This window comes from Ambystoma mexicanum, chromosome 7q (genome assembly GCF_040938575.1).
Source record: "Ambystoma mexicanum isolate Mex_15411 chromosome 7q, UKY_AmexF1_1, whole genome shotgun sequence".
Lineage (NCBI taxonomy): Eukaryota > Metazoa > Chordata > Amphibia > Caudata > Ambystomatidae > Ambystoma > Ambystoma mexicanum.
The window spans coordinates 849,949,440-849,976,369 of NC_090941.1; the positions used below are offsets into that span (position 1 = coordinate 849,949,440).

General features: G+C 44.0%; 1 protein-coding gene across 1 annotated transcript in view; it reads left to right on the top strand.

Annotated features, from left to right (window-relative positions):
- The window catches only part of LOC138527919 (high affinity choline transporter 1-like), a 460,733-nt gene that overhangs the window by 379,538 nt on the left and 54,265 nt on the right, over positions 1-26,930 (top strand). The window contains exons 6-7 of the mRNA XM_069639281.1: positions 3,638-3,789; positions 20,427-20,646. Of these exons, the coding sequence (XP_069495382.1) occupies positions 3,638-3,789; positions 20,427-20,646 (372 nt within the window). The remainder of the gene's footprint in view (positions 1-3,637; positions 3,790-20,426; positions 20,647-26,930) is intronic.

Here is a 26,930-nt window from a genome sequence, read left to right on the forward strand (position 1 = left end):
CCAACCTACATGATCTCTGGATGGCCCATCATTTCAACAGACAGTCCTCCACTTCTCAAATGGCTGTTCCTCTCGGAAAGGGAGAGAAGGATTTCTCAGCATGGCCGCTATACTTCCCATGGACAATTTAATGCACCAGTCTTTCCTGGAAGAGCTACTCTACTTGTATTAGTGCATCACTGGCATTTTATTAAATTGTCAGCAAAAAGTCCAGGTATTTAATTAGCATGACATGTGAAGTCCTTCTTGTCCTCCTGATCTGGCGGGGGGGGGGCACTGATATCATGAGAAACATCCATGTTTGGAACCCTCTATCATGCTCATGCTTACCCAGTGGCTGACGCTGACTCGGCTGCACAGATCCTTAAGAAATATTCCCTATGTTACAGCATGATACAGTTGTAACTTGTTGGTACTGTGTTCCTCTACAGAGAGCAAAATATATGATTCTGCCACTATGCGACATCAATGTTGCTTTTATTTTAGGATCACATTCCATGGCTCTGCACTTTATCACATAACACATAGACCGTTGCATTGACCATGGCCAGAACCACTTAATGGACAGATACGAGTTTAACTCCAATAGAATGTCATGAACCGGTCACTGGACATATATCACCAGGAAGATGCATGGCATTATCTGTTCTAGGTGCACACAGAGGGGCCCTTAACATTGCACTCTATTGCATTAGCTTTTACCTCATAGCATTACACACCTTTCAGCCACTCCTTCAACCATGCACAGTGCCTGCTCGCTTTGGATATTATCAGGAGCCGGCATCTGAAGAATCAGGCGATATGCACCATCTCTGCAAATGCATGCGTCCTGCTTTCTGCAAAAGCAAAAAGCATGTGAAATCTATGCACTTACATTGGGAAATAGTGTAAATAGATGTCCAGCGTGTGCGTGTGCACATGTAGGTCATGCAATGACGCAGTGCGTCACTGATCTGTAGCCACGAGGCCTGGAGATGGAGCAGAATGGGCAGAAACCTCCTGACCAATCAATGAGTGCAGGGGTTTGGATCTTCACCATAGCCCTTTTTCCCGCCACCTGAAGTAGACCTAATAATACTTTTTGTGGGGAGCCTGCTCCCAACAAACGCACAACCTCTGGCAAATTATGCATTGATTATATATTTGGTAGCATGTGCTACTAATACACAACTGACTAATATGTTTTCAAAAACACTGGAGGCATTTCACCACAATACACACACCTGTGCTGAAAAGACCTGGCACATTTGCTACACCTGCTGGCTCAGTAGCATCAGCATTGTCCACACCCCCATGATTGTGGCGAGTTGACATCATTGGCCAGCACGAATGAACAACAACAGATGTCCACAAAACTTGTGGAACTCTCCCGTCCCTCGCACAGCCGGTTTGTGTTAAATAACTACAAAAAATAAAGAATTGATATATAAATGTATCAGTAAAACAATCATATTTTACTGTTTTCTATGAAGAAAGTAAAGTTTCAAACTAATTGGAAGTTCTGTTAACATAATCAGTCTGTTTCAACATTCACACTCAAGTTAATTCTCTGAACAAAAAAGCAAGTTTTCAGAAAAACGTTTTTCGAAACAAGTAGTGCAACAGTAACACTTTCTCAACAATTCTCATTCGGTTACAGTAATATATTTCCCATGTTATAATATCCTAAAGGTTTGTTCAACGCGTTTCAGGAATATGTTCCTTCATCAGGAGCTCTTTGGTTCAATATTTGTCTTCACACTTGATTCTGTCTAAAAAGAATGTTTACAAAAATGTAATTAGATAAGAATGTATCCAGTTTCAACAGCTTACTGTCATGTTTCGTAATGTCTAATCACCTGGATGGTGTTCTTGTATCTCCTCTAGTTTCTTGTATTGGATAATAATTTCCTAACTTTCTCAACTTTCCAAGTATGGTATACAGTCCACTATCCCTTCCAAATGATGGGGGTGCGTTGGCTGTAAGGGTAAAAAATAAAACAAAATTGTATATTTTAACAGTTTACCAGTTTACAATATTAGTAACATACTTTACTGAAGATTAAGTCATTAGTTTACCATGGTGGGCTCATTGCACCTCTCTGAGACCATGGGTGACAGTAGAACAAAACAGCCAGAGACTGAGCAACTGAACATAGGAAAGGGTCTTGATTGTCCTCTGAGGGGTTGCCATTTCATGAGCATGTGGTAAACGTGGCTTTTTTATTACATAATAAAATGATCCAGGTAATCCATCTTTAAGAGGCCAGGAGGATAGCTCACATTTACACCCCTCTTAAAATTATAGCCTGCCCTGGGCCCACTTTACCACAAAAGGCAAAGGAGGTATATTTCTTGGCTGTACCTGTTTCACCTCTATGATTGGGATCACTGTTGACTTGTAGTAGTGTGATGGCTGATTAAGTAGTTTAGCCACTACTCCTCGTACTCTTGCAGAGCAGTGGTAATTTCATCACAGTTAATTAATTAATTATTTTACAATGCGCTAAATACGGGACCAGGAGTCATACTTGTGTTGCTCTGCAATTTCTTACTTCCAAGACAAACGTGTTGCCCCTGAGCTATCCTCCCAGCCCAGTTCTGCCATAACCTAACATGGGAAGGGAAGGTGAGGGTAAGAAGAAACGTCCCTTCATCAGAGTAGGGCGAGCACCTCTTTGACACCTTTGTCCACCATCATGGACACTAATGAAGGAAGCATTAAATCACTAAGTGGTTTGTTCTGACTCCTTTGGGATTACATTTTAGGGACGACAAGTCCAATTTGTCTTGTTACGAGATGAGCAATTCATACATAAGGAGGTAGGATGGGAGAGGTAGGGTTGGGGGAGTTGCTACTCTAGTACCAAAGCAGTAAGAGGGTGAAGAAAGAAAAAAAGTTACCCCCCCACCCCTGTGGACCTATTACCTAGGGTGCTGACCATGCCCTGGTCCGGATCAGGAGTGCAGACTGTCCAATTGAACATAGCAGAGGATGAAAAATCACAAAGCCTGAGAAAATTGGAAGCAGCCAGCAAAAAGAGCAAGGCTTTTTGAGTGCAAGAGAACAAATGTTGCATGTTCAAACATTGATGAAAACATGCTGGCAAAGTGGCGAACTAGGTTGGAGCTCCTGCTTTAGGTGTTTTTGCTTTGGTACAAATTATTTGGGATCGTTCAATCCATTGTTACAAAATCTAACTTTCCCTGTATACTGGTCATACATCAATTTTTTGCGGTAAGTAAGGTCATCCTTCTCACTTCAACATTGTTGTGTCAATGGTGGATTGCTCATAGCCCCCTTGGTTGACTCTTTTTTTCATGGTTGTAAAGCAACAGTTGACAGACCATGATTTCACTTAATGGGGTGCTATCAATCGCGAATGTATGGTGATATAAAGCTGCCATTCAATGATTGGCCGTTCATGACAGGTTGTAAGATTACAGATGCTGACTGTGAGCAAGAGTGCCATCAAGCGAGCCAGACTCGCCCATGTACATTTTAATGGACATGTCTTTCTGTCCTTCCTCCCTGGAATGAAAGGTATGAAATGTTAATAAGGTTTGATATGTGCAGTCAGGGTAACATACCTAGGAATGCGCCCCTGTGGTTTAAAATGTTGTCGATGATCTTATTCTAACCTGCTATTGTTTCTAGGCACTCGGAAGCATTGCCTGGCAAGTGTATTTCCAAAGAGTTCTTGCCGCCTCATCCACCTCCCAAGCACGGCTTATTTCCTACATCGCTGGATTCATATGTGCTTTCATGGCCGTCCCGTCTCTTCTCATTGGTGCGGCCGCCGCATCCACAGGAAAGTAATACCATGCATTTAAATGTCATTTATACCTTGATAATATGTTATCCACTTTGTTCAAATTAGTATTAGTGCATTTATGATTAAACAATGAACCTTTTGCAGAAACTTTGACAATAAAATACATGTCATTTTTAATCATTCATAATTCATGAATTTATAGATATCCTCAAACCTAAACCTACATTACACTTATATACTAACAATTCATCGTACATTTAATTTATAATCCTCAACCCATGTGATTGGAGGTTTCCCCAATATCTGCTTTCAAAGCTGGTAAATTACATTTGTTAATACAATTGATCTCGCATAAATAATATACCACCAAAATTCGTCAGGATCAATCAACGTCATGTCATGAGTCCGATTATAATAGTACTTCCTGTTTATCATGACAAGTTCTATGCATAGGGTCAACAGATGCCTCGTAGTTTAAGGGGATTTGGGACATATTCTACATGTTCTTTCATTTCTGGGGATCCCATGTCAGCCACCCGTCGTCATACATGACGGTAGTAAGTCCAAACGCAGTTGCATAGTAAAATGTCTTAATTTTCTGTGTATGATGACAATCAGATAGTTATCAGACTGTTCAAAATATTGTATAGAATACTATTTATTTTTTACTGCTTATGGCAAGATGTTCTATGCTACTTATCTGTTCATTTGAAGTCCTTTCCAATAACCAATAATTACTTTGTATATTCATGTTTCACCCAATGTTATCATGGAATTCATAACAAGCTTTCTCAAATATCTTTAAATATTGTTTTCATGGGTTTGAGGAAGGGGATTGGTTTTACCTAATTTGGTTAGTATGGATGTACGGGTAGCCTGTATAGTTTGTTTAACAATAGGCCACGTTTGGTCTTATACTGAGTTATCAGGGACATCAGATCTAACTCCATTCTAATGACCTCTATTGGCAAACTTTTCCGTAATCCAAAAAAGGGACACCATATTTTCCCCTCCAATATCTTTAACCATTGCACATCTTTTTCTGCATAAGTTTCAATCCCATATGTTATGCATTGCAGAATATATGTGCGATATAATGGAATCATTCCTGCCACAGATAGACCACCTGCTCTCTGCATAAAACTCTCAGCCAGTTTGTTGCACACTTTAATAGTTAAATAGTCTCTTCAAATTGCACATATCATGAGAGGTTAATAGTGTACCCAGATAGACAAATCGCTCAACCTCTTCAATTCTCATCCATCTAAGTTCCATAACCATTTTGATTTAAATCGTTCCATAATTTTGGTCCTGGTGTAATTTATTCTCAGACAGTTAGCCCTAGAATAATTAGCCAGGAAACACAGTTATCTCTGTAATCCGATCAGGGTACGATCAAATATCACTATATCCTCAGCGTATACTAGCCAAGGAATGTGCATATTATCACTTTTTGGTGGAAAACTATGTGCTGTTTTAAGAGCTTGGTCGAGGTCTGCAAAATATAGATGGAATACCAGTGGAGAGAAGACAGATTTAAATATGGCAATCACCCCCACATCGTGGGGCGGTCATGGCTGCTAACGGCTGCCAGCCTGAGCCTCAGCGAGGGCTGTGGGCTGTTAGCAGCCATGTCTCCCTCCCAACGTCTCCCTCCCTCCTATGTCTGCCTCCCTCCCCCCTTGATAATATGCTATCCACTGAAATGGCATCTTCTCCAAGAAAATGTAAATATTACCCTACCTTCCCTCACAAGAAGTATCTTATGTAGGGCATTGGTACTCGCTGGTGGTCAATGGCAGCCTCCCAAAGCAGCTTCTCAGGCTAAGCAATGAACTTGAAAATTACCTTTCATTCAGATACTTTGTATGCAAATGTACTCCTTGATCATCTGAATATGATCCATGAGGATCCTGAGTATACCCAGCGAGTACTCATGATCCATGAAATGTATCTCAGAATAAAGCACATGTATACACTGTGGGTATATAACGTCTCGCTTGGACATGCCAACATTTGACATTCGGTGCTGGGATAAGTGGTATAATCTATTGCCAGTGTCACATCAAAGTAACCGTGTCAGCTAAAGATGGATGTCAGTGAAACATTGGCAATGCAGATGACATGCTTTGAGGGAGATAAAGAAGGGCAGAAGGTAAGGCCACATACCTTAATGGTATGGTGTAGTGTATGCCTTTTATACCTGTGTCACACTCCCCAATTCTGCGGAACAGACATTTTCCCTCTTGGAGAAAGTAATTCCTAGAAATGCCCTTGGTTGAAAGAAGAATAATGTAGAACAAAGGAGCCGGTCTTAGACGAAGGCTGCAGCCAACCAATGTGCTTTTCATACATCTGCTAGGACTACCAGCCGAATCAGGATCCCCAATGAAAGGGGCCTCTCCCTGCGTTTTCATTGGCTTAGTTGGTGTGAGCGCACCTCCATCCAATCACTGTTCAGGGATACCTATTTGAAATGCAATCAAGGGAAACAATGGAATGCTATTGATGCTGAGAAATTGTGGATTAAAACTGTCCGTTGAAGATATGCAGTCTGATTATTTTATTGGCTCATTGATTTTTGTGACTGAAGAACCTCTTTTAAAAAGTGTAGACAATGGGCCTCATTACGACTTTGGAGGCAGCCATGGTGCCATTAGCACCATGGCTGCCTCCAAAGTCGTGTCCAGGTCCGGATTCTCGGAATGGGCACTTACCGGGTCATTCCAACCTTGGAGGACCCGGTAAGTCCCCATTCTGAAAACCATTCCCCATTCGAGCCCCATTAGGGCTCAATGGGAATGGAGAAGGAGCTAATAACGGGCCCGCAAATAGCGGGCCCGTTACTCGCTTCCTGGTCCCTTAACGGCTCCTGCTAAGGTACCTCGGTTAGGTGTTAACGGCATCGTCATCCTTACCAGTGCCATTAACCCCTTACTGCCACACTGTGCGAAAGGATAAATCTTGAGTGGATGGACCCTTTTGGTTACCTTTGAAACAGTGTCGTTTTTGTATTCGGTTTTCTCCTGGCCACCACTAATAATACTTTTTAACTTCCAATTTGAATTGTCTAGTATTCCATGCTGTTGCTTCAACTACACCTTCAAATGACTCATTGGGAAAGTTCATCAAAATTAAAACGTTTGATGAAGCACAATAAATCAGGTGACACACGTGTGATAAATAACAATGAGAGCAACACAATCTTAGCACATTTCAAGACCTCTACAACAATGAAAGTCTAAACAGGGGATGATAAAAAATAACTTTAGGAGAGATGCCTCAAATATTCAGACTGAAACATATTTTATTTGACCCGGTGGCTTGAAATGCCCCTAGTCAAATGGTTCGAAGTTGTTAATGCGCAGGAGGCAGCGCAACAGATCATTAGAGATATAAAATTGCACACAACTAATATGTTACGCTAAAGCCTGTGGTGCCAAATAAACAACCAATCCAGAGCACAGCTAATGGTTGCAATTGATGAATGCAGTGCTGTATTTTAAAATGTGTAGGGGCTCAATCATATTCTTAGTTATAACTTTATACTAATGTCTTTGCAGGTGAAATATTTGAACTTTACTATTTAATGGTGTTATTGTTTCATTATAATACCCAGATGGAGCTTATGTCATCGACACCCCTAAAATGTATCTTTTTTTATTTTTTCATTTTGCTTAAATAGTTTAATACAAAAACTTTTAGCAAATGACATCATTCCATTCCCATATCAGCCCCACCCTTTGATATCAGACGTTCTCTCTTTGGCTTGGGGCCTTAGAGACGCTTCTTTGCCTACACACTAAGACAGGTTTCCAAAACTGTAACCATGGCAATTGACAGGATGATTTTATCTCACCAATCTTCGGCCAGTAGGGAAGTGGTAGATTCCACAATTTATGCGAAGTATAGGGACCTCAGTTCCGTTAGACCAGGGCATCGAGTACAGAAATGCAAAAGGTTTTCCCGGACACCTGGTTCCTTGCAGAACCTACGCAGTGGAGGTTCTGAACTGCGTCCCGTTCTTGCCATAATTATTTCCATTATTGGATACAAGTTGAATCTAATCCTCATCAGCTGAGCTCTAAAGTATCGATCTGGAAAAGTTCTGATGTATTCCAGAGTGTGGCCGTACGCTCTTGTTTCATGTATTAGCTTGTTTCATGTATTAGCTGGCGGAATAATTTCAGTTTGTTGGCTTCCTCACAGGTCGTGATCCAGTGTTTTTCTCATAATATTTCCTTTACTTTTACTGGATTAGCTAACAGTTCTTCCACCGAGGCCCCCAGGTCTTCTAAAAGAAATCTATGGGACTGGTCGCACAAAGCACCCACCTTACTGTATCTTGACAGTATTTTGCTTTTTATTAGCCTGAATATCTGCAGGGAGTTGGGGTCTAAGTGCTTCCCAAACAAATTTAACATTTTCCAGTCTTTAGCTCCCTTCAACGAGATCAGCCCCATCTCTCTTCTGAGAATCTGGATTGGAATTGACTTCCGAAGACCCAGTACTTTTTTCCAAAACGCGCCCCTCTTCTAACACCCACTGAGTCGCTGGAATAGTTAGCAGGGCGTCTGCCACATAAGTCACTGTAGGCACCACTTTTGCTTTATAGAATTAAATCAGGGGAGTTAGAGAGAAGCCAAAGAATCTCTGCTTCAGGATTTTGGCTTGATTTGCCAAGGCAAACATTTTTTGTTTCAGAATTTGAGATGTTTTAGATTGAGCCAGATTTTTGCAAATTGGGACGCCTAGAAATTTGAAGGCGTCGACGATGCCCAAATAAATAGTTGCCGGTTAGATTACATTGCCCGAAATTATGTTTACCGCTAAGAATAGACCAGACATTACGGTATCATGCTTTACAAGAAGGGACATCATCCATTGATTCTACTTAAGATGTAACTGATATTTGATCACTTTCATTTGATTCTGGTATGTTTGGCTTCGAGGTATTCTGTTTCACCCAGTTTCATTTGGATAAGTGACCTAAGGCTACAATTCTTTTCTCGTTTGTGTCCAGCTAATTTAGGGTTATAGGGGATTTGTGTGATCCATGTGAGCTAAGCATTAGTTCGTAAATATGCTTTTTTTATCACCAAGTTGTTCCATTCCTCCGTTAATGAAGCAATACAAGACAATAGGTTTGCCTTATACACTCTCCAAACGTCCCTATTTACTAGGTAGGTCTGAACTCGATCAGATTGCACTAAACCCAAAGTCGGATCACAAACCAGAGGGTCATTCCTCTGATGCACATGGAGATGGATAGGTGTGCAATCGCTAAGAAGGGAATCCAAGGTAGTTACAGAGGTCATCATTCCTATTAATCCAATAGAAACAAAAAAATAGTCAATATATGATGAAGCTGTTCCCCTTGACCAAGTGCCCAAGTGGTGACCTGTCTTGAACTTCACCAAATGTATCTTCCACTCCAGCAAATAGCGAACCCAGCGTTCACCCCTCCTTACCGATGACAGATGAAAATTCCGATCTGGACTAACCTTAAAGCTGGGGATAGCACTTGGGCACACAAAATTGAAGTCACCACCTATAATTATGTGAAGGTCTGGGTTTTTAATATGAGCATCTTCAAGAACCACATCTAAAATATTAAAGATGTCATCCAGAGTTAGATTTGCTGGGTTGTTATACGTGCAAATCAATAGCAGAGTGCTTGAAAGATCAACTGTGGGAGTGCATTTGATCGCTAACATTTTGTTTGAACATGAAATCACCGAGATTGGTGATGATTGGTAATTAAAAGAGTTGTTGACTAGAATAGCAACCCCTTCTGAGGGTCAACCAGTGTAACCGTGCACAGCTGGTGCACAAAAGGTATTGAATCCATTAGCAACAGAGTGGTTTGAGAACATGGTTTCTTGCAAGAAAAGAACATTTGGATAGTCCACAGAGGAAATCGAGGCTAACCAAGTCGTGAAGTTATTAAGCCCACAACAATTCCAAGAGATAATGTTAAGTTGTGGCTGGCTTGGTTTGTTTTGTAACTCTGGACATTTCCATGGTGGAAGACAAAAGTGGGGCTAACCAAGCAATATTGGAAGCGGCCCCTACCAGCGAGGATATCTGCGTAATTAGGTTAAGATTCTGGGCAGGGACACTTTGAGTACTGGCTTAGACACTATAACTGGCAATTGTTCCTCTAGAAATTCAGTGGCCTCTTCAATTGTACGAAATAGCTCAAGTGATAACCCACACATTTCAAAATCTCCTCTATGTCCCCACAACAACTTTAAAATAATCACTGATTGCGTAGCACAGATCATACGGTAGTTATTGTGATTAGCCAACCTAATCCACTCAATATCATCTGAGTGAAGTGTACGCAATTGTGGACTACCTTTGAAGATGTTAAATAAAAAAGAACGATTTAATCTCTGCAGACCATTTTGCTTTGGATCACTGCGCCACCCAAAAATGTACACAGTATCACAAGAAAACCCATTGACCTCCTTCTCTGTCTTAGAGTTATTTAATGCCTCTGCAATAGGTAGACTCGGTTCGGAATCAAAACTCACATAATTAAGGTTAGCTTTGATATCAGCTTGTAGATCAAGATCTTCCGTGATGGGCACATTTTTGTCATTACCACCTACGGAAGTCAAAGGAGAATTTACCTGTGCCTTTACTGTGTTTTGTGTATTAAGAGCAACTTTCGCAGGTGGCAAGTGCATTGTGGTGGTTTTAGAGCCGGTTGGAAATGTGTTAGAGCCACTGCAGGGGCAACCAAACCCTTTGGAAAGACCTCTATAGGTGGAGCCATATTATCATGACAAACGGATAGATTCCCAGTTATTTTGTTGGAGGCCATGGGATAATAATTAGAAAGTTTCCCTTGTTTAACGGGAAGTGGTCCAGACGGAGATGACAACTTTTGGCCGATCTCGAGTTTTTGGGATGGGGCCGTTGCTATGGTTTTGTTCGGCAAATCAATCTGTCTACCGTGCATGGCTAGATTGACAACTAGTTTGGATTCGTCATTGAATTGATTGAGATCAATGAGTGCATCATTATTGGACATATTTGCAGGGTGTTTTGCGTTGGAATTATGGCCGCAAATTTTGAAAGGTGATTGTTTTTTTTGTGTATCTTGAAAAGCAATATTTTCTTTTCATGTTATTATTTAGTTTAAGTGCTATTGCATGAGCATGCCTCATTTTACACGACTATAAGAGCGTATTCGAGTCGTTAGAGGGGTTGCCAGTACAAGATTCATTTAGTTCAGCTGCATCAGGCACAATAGAGGAAAGTTGGTCAGTTGAGACGAAAGGTATGGCTGCTGTCTTGGTGGCAGATTGCTCAATAAATTCAAATAATGGCGTAGGACTATTAGAGGAGTCCTCCTGAGTCCCGGTATCAGAATCACCTATGACAGCCGTGGGTATACAAGCTTTGTTAACATTTTGAGATCTTGTTCGTTGTGTGATTAAATAATGAAATACATTGTCCAATTTTAAAGAATTTAACTGAATAGCTTCCAGTAACATGGAGGGTACCGCTTCAGGAATTGGAGAAATAGGAACAATACCAACAGAAACAGCATTTGCATAAGACCGCAATGTTGGCGCGTCTAGTGCGCCATTTGCAAAAGTTTGGATAGATTTACAAGACGCTTTGGGGACGACAGGAGCAAGATATTTTTTAATGAGGGAAAAGAGAATACCCATTTTCTCAGTCTGGCAAGTAGCATGAGCTAACAGAAATCACTCAAGTTTGCTAAGTTTACAGGATAGCTCCGCAATCACAGATTTCGGATTATCAAGGTGCACGTGCGTCAAATCATGTCCTTTATCGAGAAGGTTAAGGATGCTGGTGATCACTGGAAATGAAAAAGCATCTACTTCAGGTTGAATACAAGGGTCGGATTTGTTGGTTTGTAGGGAGGATGCTTTCCTATCATTTCCTTTAACGTAGTGATCAATGCCATCACTCTCTGAGGAATCATATAACTGTTTGTGTACAATGGAGGGAGACCTAGGGTGAGACCCTTTGTTATGGGGCGTAGGAGAACCCGTTGAGGGCCGCCTTGACAGTGATATATAGTGGCTTGGAAGACCCTGCATAGGATCCAGAGTGTTGTCCCCCTGAAGATTATGTAAACAAATGCTCTCAACTTCAGAGGGTAAGAATATTGCTGTAGAAGTAGGATCCAAAGAGATTCTACAGCGTTTACCCCATTAATTTTGAGGGGTTGGTGCCAACATCGAGACATCAGAGATACAGTTGTCAAACAACTCCCCCAAGCTAAAATTAAAATGATCAGCGGATATGGCAATCCTCAGCATGACCCTCGCATATGCAAATTGATGGTTAGCACTATGCTCAGCGGTCGTGTACAAAGCCTGTGTCCGTGCGGGAGGAGTATGATTTGGCACATTGAGACTATCGTTTGGTTCAATGGCGAGTGATTGCTGGCTATAAGGAACAGTGTTCGTGTCCACAGCACGTTCACTTAGTAATACATCATGTGAAGCGTGCACCGCAATCTCCTCCACTGGAGTCATGTAGTTGGATAGGGGCAGTGAAGTTCAAACCTGGGAGCGTCTTTGCTTCAGAAAGCCACTTCTGCTTCGCAAACTACCGACCATATTTGCACACAACCCTTTCACACTTAAATACAACCACTAGGAGAATAAAGTATCTTTCACAGAAGGAGAGCAAACCAATAATCTTTGAGCAAAACTAAAGTGATTCCTGTATTACCAACGTCTCGAACAAAACTGAAACAGGTTTGTGTACAGAACAACAATGCAAGCATAACACCATAAATTTAAACTGCGTGCGTGCGTGCAGAACAATAACACATTTTGATATGCCAAAACGATGCTCACGAGAGATGCAAGAAATTAACCAATGCATAAGTACCGCCACCCTGCCACCGTTGCCTCACAGCCGAACAGCCGAACAGCCAGATACTTCCAATACACTTCCAGATGCACATGCTCCGTGATTATATGGGTTGGCAGGGAGACGGTGGGCTGGACAACGGGTGGAGCTGTAATTGAGGAAAAAGAGAATTTATAGCGCGCAGATCAAAGAAGTGACGCCCTCCGCCCAAGTCCAAGCACAAGTCCCACAGTCAGTGCAAAACACATAATGCCAGTAATTACTTTAAGAAAGAAGTAGATGAATGTGACAGTGTTTCCACGGCAGGCAAGCTTCTTCTTGCAGATGTACCACGGCACAGCAGGAGCACAGACGTGCAGCGTTCCACAGCCCAACAACCAGACACTTCCAATACACTTCCGGATGCGCGCGCAGGATGCACATGCTCCCGTGATTATATGGGTTGGCAGGGAGACAGTGGGCGGCACAGCAGGTGGACTTTAAGAAAGAAGTAGATGAACGTGGCAGTGTTTCCACGGCAGGCAAGCTTCTTCTTGCAGATGTACCGCGGCACAGCAGGAGCACAGACGGGCAACATTCCACAGCCCAACAGCCAGACACTTCCAATGCACTTCCGGATGCGCGCACAGGATGCACATGCTCCCGTGATTATATGGGTTGGCAGGGAGACAGTGGGCGGGACAGCAGGTGGACTTTAAGAAAGAAGTAGATGAACGTGGCAGTGTTTCCACGGCAGGCAAGCTTCTTCTTGCAGATGTACCGCGGCACAGCAGGAGCACAGACGGGCAGCATTCCACAGCCCAACAGCCAGACACTTCCAATGCACTTCCGGATGCACGCGCGGGATGCACATGCTCCCGTGATTATATGGGTTGGCAGGGAGACAGTGGGCGCGACAGCAGGTGGACTTTAAGAAAGAAGTAGATGAACGTGGCAGTGTTTCCACGGCAGGCAAGCTTCTTCTTGCAGATGTACCGCGGCACAGCAGGAGCACAGACGGGCAGCATTCCACAGCCCAACAGCCAGACACTTCCAATGCACTTCCGGATGCGCGTGCGGGATGCACATGCTCCCGTGATTATATGGGTTGGCAAAGAGACAGTGGGTGGGACAAAATGTGGAGTTTAAGAAATTAGTAGATGAACGTGGCAGTGTTTCATTTCTGCCTATGCACAGATATGAGCTGCTGCAAGTGTGGTTTCATAGCACCGTGTTGGTTCAAGTCGTCGTTCATCATCTTATACTAAATGCAAACTAGGACCCTCTTATTAGGTATATGGTAAAACAGTGGCACCAGAGCCCTCTACACCGCTATACGTTCTCAACAGTTGGAAAACGTCAGGTTGTCTGGGGATGACGCTTCTTTTTTCTTCCTCGATTCTAGTTTAGATTTTGCTAGGTTAGACAGGTCCCAGAGAGCAATAGTCTCTAGCTCTTCCTCTGAGCTTTCTACAATTGAGGTTGCCACTTCCATGATTGATTGTTCTCATATGTCCATGCACTCTGGTCAGCGGTAGTAACATTCCCATCCATAAACTCAATGAGTGGAGCAAGGTTGTTGGTTATCTCTAAGGGGTCAGAATGACCCCTCTTGTCTGAATCTTCTTTTAGCGCAGGAACCACATATTGATCCAGCCTTTTTGTTGTGTTTTGAACGACTTTGAGTTTCTGTGATCCGTTTAATTTCCCCATATAAAGTGTCATAAAGCTGAATCAAAGACTGTAATGTCACGTGGAGGGCCAAGTTGGTTATGGAACACCATCTAAGGAGCTGTTCAATACGGGGGATTGGACAAGATGACAGGACTCTTGGGCCTGTGGGTATGACGACCATGTAAGAATTAGGCTGTGACTCAGAGAATTGGCAAATAAAGCCAGACTAGAATGTAATGAGTTAATATAACTTAAAGCTTCTTCGCTGTTTGCTTCATTGTCAAAACTGCTACACAGCGGAAGGAAGGAATATTCCACTTCCGCTTGAGGTCACTCATATTTCTAGCTGGAAAAGGCTCACTCAATAGACCCAACGCCCTCTTGCTTCCCATCATCCGCTCCTGATGATTCTGGAGACTTGTCTTCTATTTTTTTATCTTTCACCATAGTTAGCCGCCTCGTAAGAGTTGTGCATGGCCTCCTTGTCCAAATTATGGTCAGTCAATCGAGTGTTATCGGATATAAGCACAGTGTTCAAGTCGGGAGCATCCTCTCTTTGTTTGTTTAGAATGCTTCGTAAATTGTAGCAAATTGGAGAGGGCGCAGCCATGCGTTTCTATCTAGGGCTCCAAAATGCCTTGCTTCTTCTTGGATCCCTTTTGTTTTATTTGCCACTGGCTCTGTTAAATGTTTGCCAAACGCCGCCACCTTCTCCCAGACGCCATTGGCCCCAACGAGGCAGCCGCTGCTTAATCATGGCCGCCCGAAAATCTACCTGTGATTCCACAGCCCTATGAAGGCTGCAGGCAATGTGATTGGCTCTCTGATTCAACATCAGCCAATCACGCTCGCCGGCAGGCGAACGCCGGCACACCCACTAAGGCTGCCCAACAAGGCAGCCCTGTCTTGAGCCTGTCCGGAGCCAAAGGAGCCTGGGGCCCAGAACGCTGCCCTCCGCCCATCCCTAGGTATGCACAGCTTCTACAGTGCTCATTGTAATCTCTCTCTCACGGGTTCACACCTTATCAAGGAACAGCGCACAGACTCGAAGAACACACGCTTACTATAAGGGATCTCTGCCACTTAGTACCCACACGCCGGCAAGCCCTCTGTAATGCAACTAACTCATACTCCACTATGTTCTATCGCACAGTTGTACCATATTGCTTAACTGCCTTAGCAGTCTCATGTATACAAAGGCATAGTCACTATGTACGTCGTCTCTTGCCATGTGTAATCAGTTACAGCATATGGGATTGCACACGTATTGCCTTGCTAGACTCATAATGCTCCAAATATTCTTGTTTACTAGCCCAAGCATTGCACAGACATCCCCAGTACTGCCACTACTGCTCCACAGCCTATAGTAGGCACCTTGCTCCTTAGCCAGTATTGACTGCATTGCTAGTATTGATCCTAATTCTCTTGATATTGCATTGCCAAGATTGTCGCCAGCCTGTATTGACTGCATTGCTAGTATTGATCCTCATTCTCTTGATATTGCATTGCCAAGATTGTCACCAGCCTGTATTGACTGCATTGCTAGTATTGATCCTCATTATCTTGATATTGCATTGCCAAGATTGTCGCCAGCCAGTATTGACTGCATTGCTAGTATTGATCCTTATTCTCCAGTAATTGCATTTTGCCCATAGTGCTAACAGCCACTCCAGGTTACCACTGCCCTAAGGAATAAATGCCAGTTATACTGACTATTCCTTATTGTCACCCTACTCCAACATGCACATCCTACCACTACTCATATGCATGCTAGGCACATTGCTCACAAGCGATCGCAGGCCAGGTCAAGACACCCAAGTGTACAACAGCAGCCTTAACTTCAACGCCATAGACCTCCTGCCTAGGCCCTCCCAACACACCATGCTAGCAGCCATGCACCCCACTACACTGCACTCCAGACTATTCAGACTAAGGATCCGCACTCAGCCTATGAACCTTGCCACCATACCCTCTTCTATCTCACTCAGAAATAAGCACCTAGGATCTAGGACCACCCGCAAAATGAACGCCAATCACATCTGCCCAACTAACTCCACCACTAGCAGCACCAAGGTGCGCCACCAGACTCCCTCCCACAAGAATACTAAACAATCCTCTTCTCCTCTTAAATCAGAAATCAAAGAACATACTAAAACTAACCACCAACAGATTCACTACAAATGCGCCCTACTCAGTGTTCGCTCACTCAATGCCCATGCGCTAGAAGTCAATGATCTTATCACCATTCAAGATTTAGACATAATTGCCATCACAGAAACCTGGCTCCACGAAGCCTCCGGCCCAGCCATCACAATCGCACTTCCCAAAGTTTACTCTATCCTCAGACAGGACAGGCCAGCCAAAACAGGAGGAGGAGTTGCCCTTATATTCAAAGAGAGCATATCTATCAGACCTATACCCAAACAGGAAGAAGGAAAGGTAGACATACTATCCGCCAAAATAGCCTTATCACCTAATAGTACCATAAATATACATATGGTTTACCGCCCTCCAGGAACTCCGTCAGACTTCTTAGGACAAGTTACCCACCTTTTAGGAAACAATATAAAATAATCCACCAAAACGCTACTCCTCGGCGACATCAATCTAGGTTTCAATGACGCCAATGACAAAACCGCCACATCCTTCACGAAGGACCTTAGTGACCTTGGCTTCTCTCAGAAAGTCACTTCTCACACACATGCAAAAGGTTGCATCTTAGATTGGATTATAGACCACAACTGCGACACAAACATGGTTTCCAATACTGCCCTCCCATGGACAGACCATAACTGCCTGCTATTCACCATCCCCATAACGCCATGCCCTAAACCCACCACTACAGCACCGGCCACAGTAGCCAGAAGTGCAAAAAAACTCACTGCAGAGAACATCAGGGCCTATCTCAACCTCCCGTGCCTAGCACCACCATTCTCTCCCGACCCTGTCATACTAGCGGAACTATTCAGAGACACATTAACTAACGCCATCAACACAGTCGCCCGCTAGAAAACGAAAAAAGAAAAGAAATCCTTCCACTCCAATTCGTGGTTCACAGAAGAGCTCCTTAACCTGCGCAACTCCAAATGGCAGGCACTAAAAACTTGGCAGGCTAACCCCTGTGACACCACTAAAGATATCTTCTGAACCATCGCAAAAAAATACAAAGAATCTATATTCAAAGCCAAATCAGAATCCTACAACAATAGAATCTCATCAGCCAACTCACACTCCAAAGAGCTATTTACCATCTTTAAAGAATTAACTGTACCTCCCACCTGCACGGACGAAATCGTTAAAGATGCAGCTTGGTGCTCCAGCATACAAGCTGCCATGCTAAATAAAATAGACCTCCTGCAGAACAAAATCTCTGACCATTACAAAGCATTACCTAAACGGGAGCACCAGAAGCAAACCCACCACAAGCGTTCAGGCAACATCCATCCCAACTTCTCCTTCTCTGAAATATCTGAGACAGATGTCTTAGACATCTTAAAACATCTCAAACCATCGCTATGCATGGGCGATGTATGCCCCCCAAAAATGATCAAAGAATGAACGGAGCAGCTTGCTCCACTAATCACTGCCTTCGTAAACGCCTCATTCAAAACAGGTATAGTCCCCAACTGCCTCAAAGAGGCATGGGTACGTCCACTCCTAAAAAAACCTACTCTAGACCCCATCCAACCGAATAATTATAGACCAATTACAACCGTCCCATTTCTTCTTAAAATATTAGACAAGGCTGCCCACAGGCAAATCCAACTGTACCTCGAAACCAACTCTATCCTTGGTAAGAGACAATCCGGGTTCCGTAAAGGACACGGAACGGAAACCACCTTAGTAGATCTGAAAAACCAAATCACCTCCATCCTTGACATGGGTAAGCCTGCCTTACTCCTGCTCCTAGACCTCTCAGCAGCGTTTGATCTCGTTGACCATAACACCCTCACCAACCACCTCACGCATGCTGCGCATTTCTCCAATCACGCAGCAACATGGATCACGTCCTTCCTACAAGGCAGAGCCATGAAAGTGTTCTCCAATATAGCAAACGCTGAACCCACCATCATAAACTGTGGTGTTCCCCAGGGATCCTGCACTGCCCCTATGCTTTACAATCTATTTACTAAGCCTCTCTTTGATAAACTGGATGCACTTGGGATCACATACACAAACTATGCTGATGATACCCAGGTGCTCCTTCCCCTCACTGGGAGCTATATCAAAGACGCTTCTACCCTTCAACAAATTTACTCTACAATCCAAGCCTGGATGGCCACCAATGGACTATGCCTCAAAGGGGACAAAACTGAAATCCTCATTCTCGGTCAAAAATCCATGCTAGCCAAATTGGGTCCATCCTACCAAAACTTCTGCATTGACAACTGTATCATCCCAGTCCTTTCGTCAGTTAAAACGCTCGAAGTTCACATTGATGCTACTCCATCTATGGATAAACAAGTTAGCGCCATTGTATCAGCCTCCGCTCTGAGTACCAAACTAATCAACGCCATAAAGCCGTTTCTAACAAAAGATAATTGCCTCTCCATTGCGAGAGCCACAATAGGAGCAAAACTGGATTACTGCAATTCCCTCCTAGCGGGGACATAAAAAAAAAACTTAGCCAGACTCCAAACCACTCAAAACAACTCTCTCAGAGCAGCTCTAAGTATTCTCAAAAGGGAGCACATCTCCCAAGCAAGAAAAAACGCTCACAAGACCGAATCGCCTTCAAGATTCTTTCCACCGCACACAAATGCATCAACCTAACGGCACCCTCTTACTTATCAGGCTCTCTAGTCAGAACACTATCCGCCAGACCCACTAGACTCGAGTACACCAACCAACTCACAGTGACACGAATCGCCAGGGCCAAGGCAGGAGGTCTAGGATTCCCATACCTGGCACCTAAACTCTGGAACACGCTACCCACAGCCCTCAGAGCGGAAACCTCGCATCAAGCCTTCCGAAAAAATCTAAACACTACACTCTTCAACTAGCTGCTAGCGCACTGTACATACCTGCGCACTACTATGCTCCCTGCACCTATGCACTACAAGCCAAAATTTCAACTCATGCTGTATGTGTTTACGTGACCACGTGGTCTCGTGACCACGTGACCACTGTAACTAAAATATGAACTACTACTGTAACCAGCGCCACAATGCCCACGGGATGCTGTACGCTTAACAAATGTGACTAAATAAATAAAATAAATAAATATTTTCATTTTGTTTTTATCTCCCATAATCTGCCCCTATTTAATGTAACAAGCAGTAGGAACAGAAGAGTAACTATTCCTGGACTCACCTTGTTTGGTGAAGAAATTATAGGTTACTGTCCCCCGTCCTCCTGCTGGACTGCACTTTGACACACTTCATGCGACCTCATGGACACAAGGTTGCCGGCTCCTCCTGGTGACGCTCTCTCTGTGCCCTCTTTGTCCTCACAAGGACATGAACAGACTGCATGCACACCAAAAAACACACGGGTACACACTGGTACCCTGCAAAGATATTTTAACAAAGACCACTAGTAACAACTTAGGTCTCCTTCTTGCTTCTCTGCAATCCATGCAGCACTGCACTTTGCTGCACTTCGCTGCGCTTCACGGACAAGGGGGTTCTTAAGCATTGCTGGCTCCTCCTGGCTATGCTCACTCTACGTCGTCTTCTTGCTTTCAGGCATCTTGCTTTCAGGGACATGTAGACCCATACCTGTAATAGGAAGGGCAAAACTTCAACTTCCAGGGGTGTTGTCTAACTCGAAGGCCAATTCTGAAACAAAGTGAGTCTTATGACAAGGGGCAAGTTGCAAACTATGTGGCTACAAGCTCATTTGATCGTGCTTGTCCCGAGCCAAAAGGAACAAGTTCTAGGTCAACCTCAAGCTATGTTCTATGTTCCCTCACACTCTATGTAATGTGCTCAAGGATTTGCTCTAAATTATTTAACATTCTTTGATATGTGATGGAATGGACCAGAAATATTAATCTATGCATTTCGGCCAACAACTGCAAACATGAAGGATGGCAATACATCGTTTTATATGACAGAGTAGATTTCACTGCATCAGATTTAGTTTGAAGACTGCAAGATAATGTGTCCTTGTCACTCTCCACATCATATTTTCTGTTCTTTACGCTTTAGACTGGAATCAGACCACCTATGGCTTGCCATCCCCTGCAGAAAGAGGAGAGTCCAGCATGATTCTAGCCATTGTTTTGCAATATCTCTGCCCAACGTATGTCTCCATTGCTGGATTGGGAGCTGTTGCTGCTGCCGTTATGTCTTCGGCTGACTCATCGCTACTGTCGTCCAGTTCCATGTTTGCTCACAACATCTACAAGAAAATGCTGAGGAAGCAGGTGAGGAGTACAGCCTTGCAGGTCTCCCCAGTGGGCAACCGCATTTATGTGTGGTTAAGTTATTGGGCCTCATTACGAGGTCAGCGGTAACCCGCAGGTGCCACCGGTGGGTTGCCGCCGACCCTGAAACACTGTTTCCGGTGCCTGACTTCCCGGTGCCACCTGGACATTGTCCCAGCAGCGTGGGAAGTCAGGCGTCGGATTTGGTAAGTCCCCATTCCCATGGTGACCCATAGGACTCCACAGGAAATCCGGATGCACCGGCACTGTTGCTAGCGGTGCCGGTGCTCCAATGACAACTCTGCCTATCAGGACCATTGCGCCTGGCAGGGTCAGACCTGCTGGGGGTGACTGCCCCTGCAGGCAGACTTGTAGTGTTGCGGCCCAGAAATAGGGGTGCCGGTAAGTTTATTAGCACCCTTATTTCCGGGCCACCACACTCATAATGAGGCCCATTGTCTCTTATATGCTGTAATTCACAGATAGTGGACTGTCAAATATGCCAAATGCACTTCTTCTCAAAAGTGAATTTCCACATTTTTTTGAGTGGGAAGTTGCTCCTGGGCTCTATATTTATCCATGCTATGGTTTGGAGACATTTCCGTTATCCAAACTGAAGCCACAACCTAATAAAACGGTTGTTGCCATTGCAAACATCCAATGTTGCTTTCAGATGTATCCAGGTATCATTGCCATAGGGTTGGGAGCCCCCTCCCAGCTCGTAAAGGAGGACATGAAGTGTTTCAGTATAGTTATGCTGAGATCTTGGAGACATCAGGACTCTTCATGTCACAGCTAACAAAAGATGGATTTGTATGTAATCCTAGGACTGTGAACTACGCTCTCCATAGAGGAGGTGAAAACCGTTCAATGGTGATTGCCCAATGTCCAGCTACTACCAATCTCTTAGATTGGAGATTATGCTCAAGAGTATGCTGGCAGAGAAATTTAATAATTCCAGCGAAAAAGTTAGACTATTGTAGCATTAATTTCAGAGGATGGGGGCAGGCCTTCCCATCTGGTAATGGTCTGCTAGCTCGAGGTTATACCCCTGAGTGAAGCAGAGGCTTTCACCAAAGACTAACAGCCATTACTCACTAGACAATTCTATCCCCTAATCCATTAGCACTCTTAGCACCCGGCTGACAATTCTAGCTTCTAATGGCCATGTTTTTTAAGTGCAATCAGCTTTGCATGGACCGCAAGCACCATTTTCCTTTAAAGAATATTACAAAAAAAGATGGCTGCATGAGAAATAGTTTTAAAAAAAACTCATGGGTGAGTTCTGTTACTAGTTCCATGGTGGTGAACTAGGCAGGGTGCAGAAAATGATGGCGGCGTAGAGCGAGCAGAGAGTTGGAGGGCATGTAAGTGGTCTAGGGAACAGAGGGATGAGGGATTCTGGATGGTAGGGACTGCAGGGGTGCCATGTGGGGCTTTAAGGAGATATAAAAAATAAAAGGAAATCCATGGGATTGGAACCAGTGGCTGGAATGGCCGAAAATTCCTCTCTGTCATTTTTCGGGCGACATCCCCTAGCGTTGGGTCAGAATTCTATTTTCCGGGGTGCTTTTGCTAACGTGACTAGTCTCCTAAAAATGTTTAGGGATTTTTGGTGTACTAAACTATTTTGATATCAAAGGGAATTCAACTAAGATCCCTTTTCAACTTGCAACTCCAACTCATTTTTTAAGTGATGGCCTTAGTAGCCCATATTGCTACCTGAGCAGAGGTACTGCAAGATCATCCCATTTTGTCTCTGTATGTTATGGTATAATACAAGTTTGTATACTGCATCCTTTATCACATAGATGTCTAACTGCATTATTATTATTACTATTATTATTGTATTTATTGAGTGCAGACCTAGCTTTGAGAAGCAACGGAGCGTTTAAAGAGGTATATAACAGTACAGATGCATAACAGAGCACTTTCAGAGGTAACAACAGAACAGATATACCGCCGGGTGTAAGATACAAAGGGGCACAGCTGTACTGGGTGGCAGGGGTAAGAGGGGCAGGAAACGTCTAACAAGTCAGGTGGCGCGAGGGGTGATGTGATGGCCACTAAAGGGGCAATAGGGGGGAGAGATTCCTATTTTCTGAATTGTAGAAGCATTGCCCAAGTCCTGCAACCTAGTCATTTTGTCTTGTTTGCCCTTCTTAAACAGAGAGGTTTTGGGGGTGGTGGAGAGTATGGAAGAGAGAGAGAGGGTGGAAGAGAGAAAGAGAGAGAGAGAGAGAGAGAGAGAGAGAGAGAGAGAGAGAGAGAATAACAACAAGATTGTGCGTCTGAGTGTCTATCCAGGGAGACCTAGGGCCAGTTTATGGAAGCTGCTGGATAGATGGGTCATGTCATGAAGTACCATGCCTTTCACTAGGGATTTGGCAACTTGTGGGCAAGTGGTAAAGCTGCAGCAGCAAGATGGTGGAGTGCTTAGGTTGTCCACCCCACAATATGCTGACAGTACATGTTCCATTAGAGATCAGTGCCATATCCTTTCAGAGCTCAATCCATGTTGTGCCGCATTTCTGGGCAGTGCAATTGAACGCAGTTGTGCAGAGACCAAAGGACCACATAAGCCATCACAGTTCCATCATAGTTCTAGATCTCTCACCACCATTAGGTGTACATAGTTAGGGGAAAGAGAACCCATTAGGAGGGCCAGAGACTCTACAAATGCTACAAACCCCTAATTACCAGTGAGGAAGAGCCACAGAATTGTGAATAGGATGCTAGAAAGAATAAAAGAGAAATGATTATGCGCAGTTAAGTGGAGAATGGAGGAGAGGTGTCAAGGAGTTGGTGGCATGGAATTACATGGATGATATGGCACAGGAACCCAAGACGAAAATCATGAGCATCGACAGATAATTGCTCTCTGGCTAAGGAAAGAGCCAATGGATTTAAGAAGAACAAGAAGGGTAATGAGAGGAGGAGGTAGAAGAAGATGGTGAGATCCCCGTAAAACAAGATTGTTGCAGGAAGGCAGCCATCAAGAAACAGCAGTGAAAGGAAGAATAGGCATATCCTGGTGAAAGTTTTTAGGACTTGCCAGTCTGTACCAAATTCTAAACCTGGCATGCTAGATGTGCCTAAGAGAGTCTAGCCCACAACACTGAGGATGAGAAGCAGATGTCCAGGGCTCAAGGAATTGGGATACAAGAAATAAGTATTTGGGAGTCTTAAAAACGACAGGGCGTTTAGTGGTTTTGAATAAATCAGTTCCTGCGGCCATCTTGAGTCAGTTCAATCTCTACGTGAAGGCCACAGACACCTCTGGTAACACCAATCAAGAAGAAATCACTTCATATCAACAATACCAGGAACAAAAACATACACACCAGCTACAGATGGACTAGGCAATCAGGTGACAAGAGCACATCTCATCACTTCTGGTTTGTGGTATCACTCGGTCTGTAACATCACTTCCTGCGGCTATTTTGGATCAGTGACATCACTTCTTGTGGCCCTCTTGGACCAGTGACACCACTTCCTGTGGCCATCTTGGATCAGTGGCATAACTTCCTGTGGCCAACTTGGATCAGTGACATCAGATCCTGCAGCCATCTCGGATCAGTGACATCACTTCCTGCACCATCATGGATCAGTGGCATCACTTCCTGTTGTCATCGTAGATCGTTGACATTCCCTTCAGGCATCTTGGATCAGTAACATCACTTCCTGAGGTCATCTTGAGTCAGCCCAATCTCCAGTCGAAGTCCACAAGAGACTCCACTGGGAACACCAATCCGGAAGAAATTGCATCAACTCAGCACCAGAGAGCCAAATCAGAGAGACCATCCACTAATGGACTAGGCGATCAGGTGACGAGAGCGTGTCTCATCACTTCTGAACTCCAAAGGTCCGCCACTAGTTAAGGGTGGAACAGTAAAGACTGAAGACTTGCCTCTTCACCTATAAGCTTTTGTTTTTGCCTTCATCCCTGCAACACATGTGAGTACCCTTAGCTGACTAATTACTGTGATGTCCTTCCACTCTGCAGTACTCACCAATTATGCATTCACTCCTACTGCTCTTCCTACTTACCTCTCCCTATGCTATACCGATCATAAAACGCACATCTCAAAACCCCCACTACTCCATCTCTCTTGCACCTCCTAATTCCAACAATCAAAGCCGGCAAGCTAACCATACCTCACTTAACACATATCCACCTTGCCTTTCTTCCTCTGAGACTCAACTTCTCTACTCTTTTGAACATTGCACTCTGAAATGCTCACTTTTTATGCAATAAAACCTACTTTGTCACTGACTACTTTCACGCCAGCTATCCTCCCCTAGACCTCCTTGCTATCATTGAAACCTGGATTTCTCCATCTGCCACTGCCTAGATGAGGGGTCATCAGAGGGAGTTACACTAACTGACAGAAGTGCCGCCAGCCTCAGCGTCTCTGTGGCTGGCTGGCACTTCTGTCAGCTTGGCCGACATAATGACGGGCGCATCTCCCGTCGCGGCTGCGGCGGGATAATGCATCCCGCCAATGTTGTGTGGGACGGGGCCCCGGCTGGGCCCCGGCTCAGCCCCACTTTTTGGAGACTGCCGGGGCCCGGCCCCGGCAGGCCCCGGCCCACTTAAAGCACTGCCTATGACTACCAACCAATGACTACCAATTCCATTCTCACAGCTAATGACCTAGCTGAATACTCACTGCAAAATGTTCCAAAATTAGACGCATTCTATACTCAGCCTACTCTAACATCAACCTCTGCCTCTATTTTCCACTTTAGTCAGACTAATACTAGAGAGGTCCTATCTTTACTGATAAAAGTTAACTCCTCTTGTTCCCCATCAGACCCTCTGCTAGTCAAGCCTATTGCCCCTTTAGTGGCCTCTCACCTTGCTGAACTGTTCAACCTGTCCCTCAACTCTGCTTGATTTTCGTCAAAAAGCATGGGGCTTTTTTTAGCCGTACCTACTTGCTAAGTTTTGCTTCTCCTTCCACAGTACTCTAAAGTGCTCGAAAGTGTTCAACCGTCTTACAAATTTCTTAGACATCCACAACCTTCGAGCCCCCCTACAAACAGGTTTCTTCACACTCTCTGATGGTAAACTCTACCAAACAGAAGTGCTCTTCTTGCCTGGCAAATATTATCTCTCATCTCTTCCCCTGCCTATCCAAACTCCGACCTCACACTGTCCCCTACTCTTCTTCAGTTAGAAACCTCTGTGTCATCTATGACCCTTCTCACACCTTCTAAACTTTCATCTCCAAAACTGCAATGGCGGCTTGCCTCAACCTCCTAAATATTAGGAAAATCAGGCACCTCTTTCCTTTCAACATGGCCAAGCATCTCTTAACCACTCTTGTCTTTTCTAACTGGACCAGCATCCTCTTTGGTCTCCCCAAATATGCTTTCTGTCCTTTCAACAAGATCATTAACTTTGTTACCAGGACTCTCTTTGAACTCCCACACTTAACAACTACTTCCTCGTACTGTCACTAGCTGGATGACTGATGATGCAAAACACAGCCAGATTAAAATTTCTTCATCTGGTTCATACATCTATCCATGGTAAGGCACCACTGTATCTATCCAACACTACAAGCCTTCTCATAATCTCTGCTCTATCTCCTTGACTACCCTTGTGGCACAATGCCCTCCCTTTGCTTCCTCTAGCTTCTGCTCATTCTTGCTTTTTGCTCCACTCGCATGGAATTCTCTTTCCCAGACATCTGAGAAAGAGTCCACACAGGTTTGTTCAAAGCCAAACTAAAAGTCTTCCAACTCACCTCTGAGTTACCCTCTTAACCTACTTCTCATGTGCATTCTAGCTAACATGTTTCCCTCACCACTAACCTGCCTCTTTCCCTCACTTTCTCTGACTGCACTTGAGCAATTCATCTATCATGGTCACATCCCTAATAGAGACGGCCGTACCTCCTACCTGCACTTAAAAATGTTTAATGTTTTGTTGTCCTTAAGCTATGCTTTTCCACCCATGTATTGTCCCTCGCGACTGTTCCATTTACTCCCCTCTACAACCTGGTCAGAATGTCACTCAAAGTCACCCATTATAAGAAGCTCACTGCTTTCCGTCAAAAATTTCTTATCTATTGTACGTTCTTTTGTGATCAAAAGAGCATTATTCTTACATGTATAGAAATAAATGAACATTTACCTCTTTGGGGAGTGAGTCCGGATTGAGACTTGTTGACCTGCAAAATTATTGAGCTAAAAAAGATTCTGTTGTTGTTGCTTAACATTACTTTTAGTTCTTTTGCATTACTCATTTGGCCCATCCCTGTAAATGTTCCAAA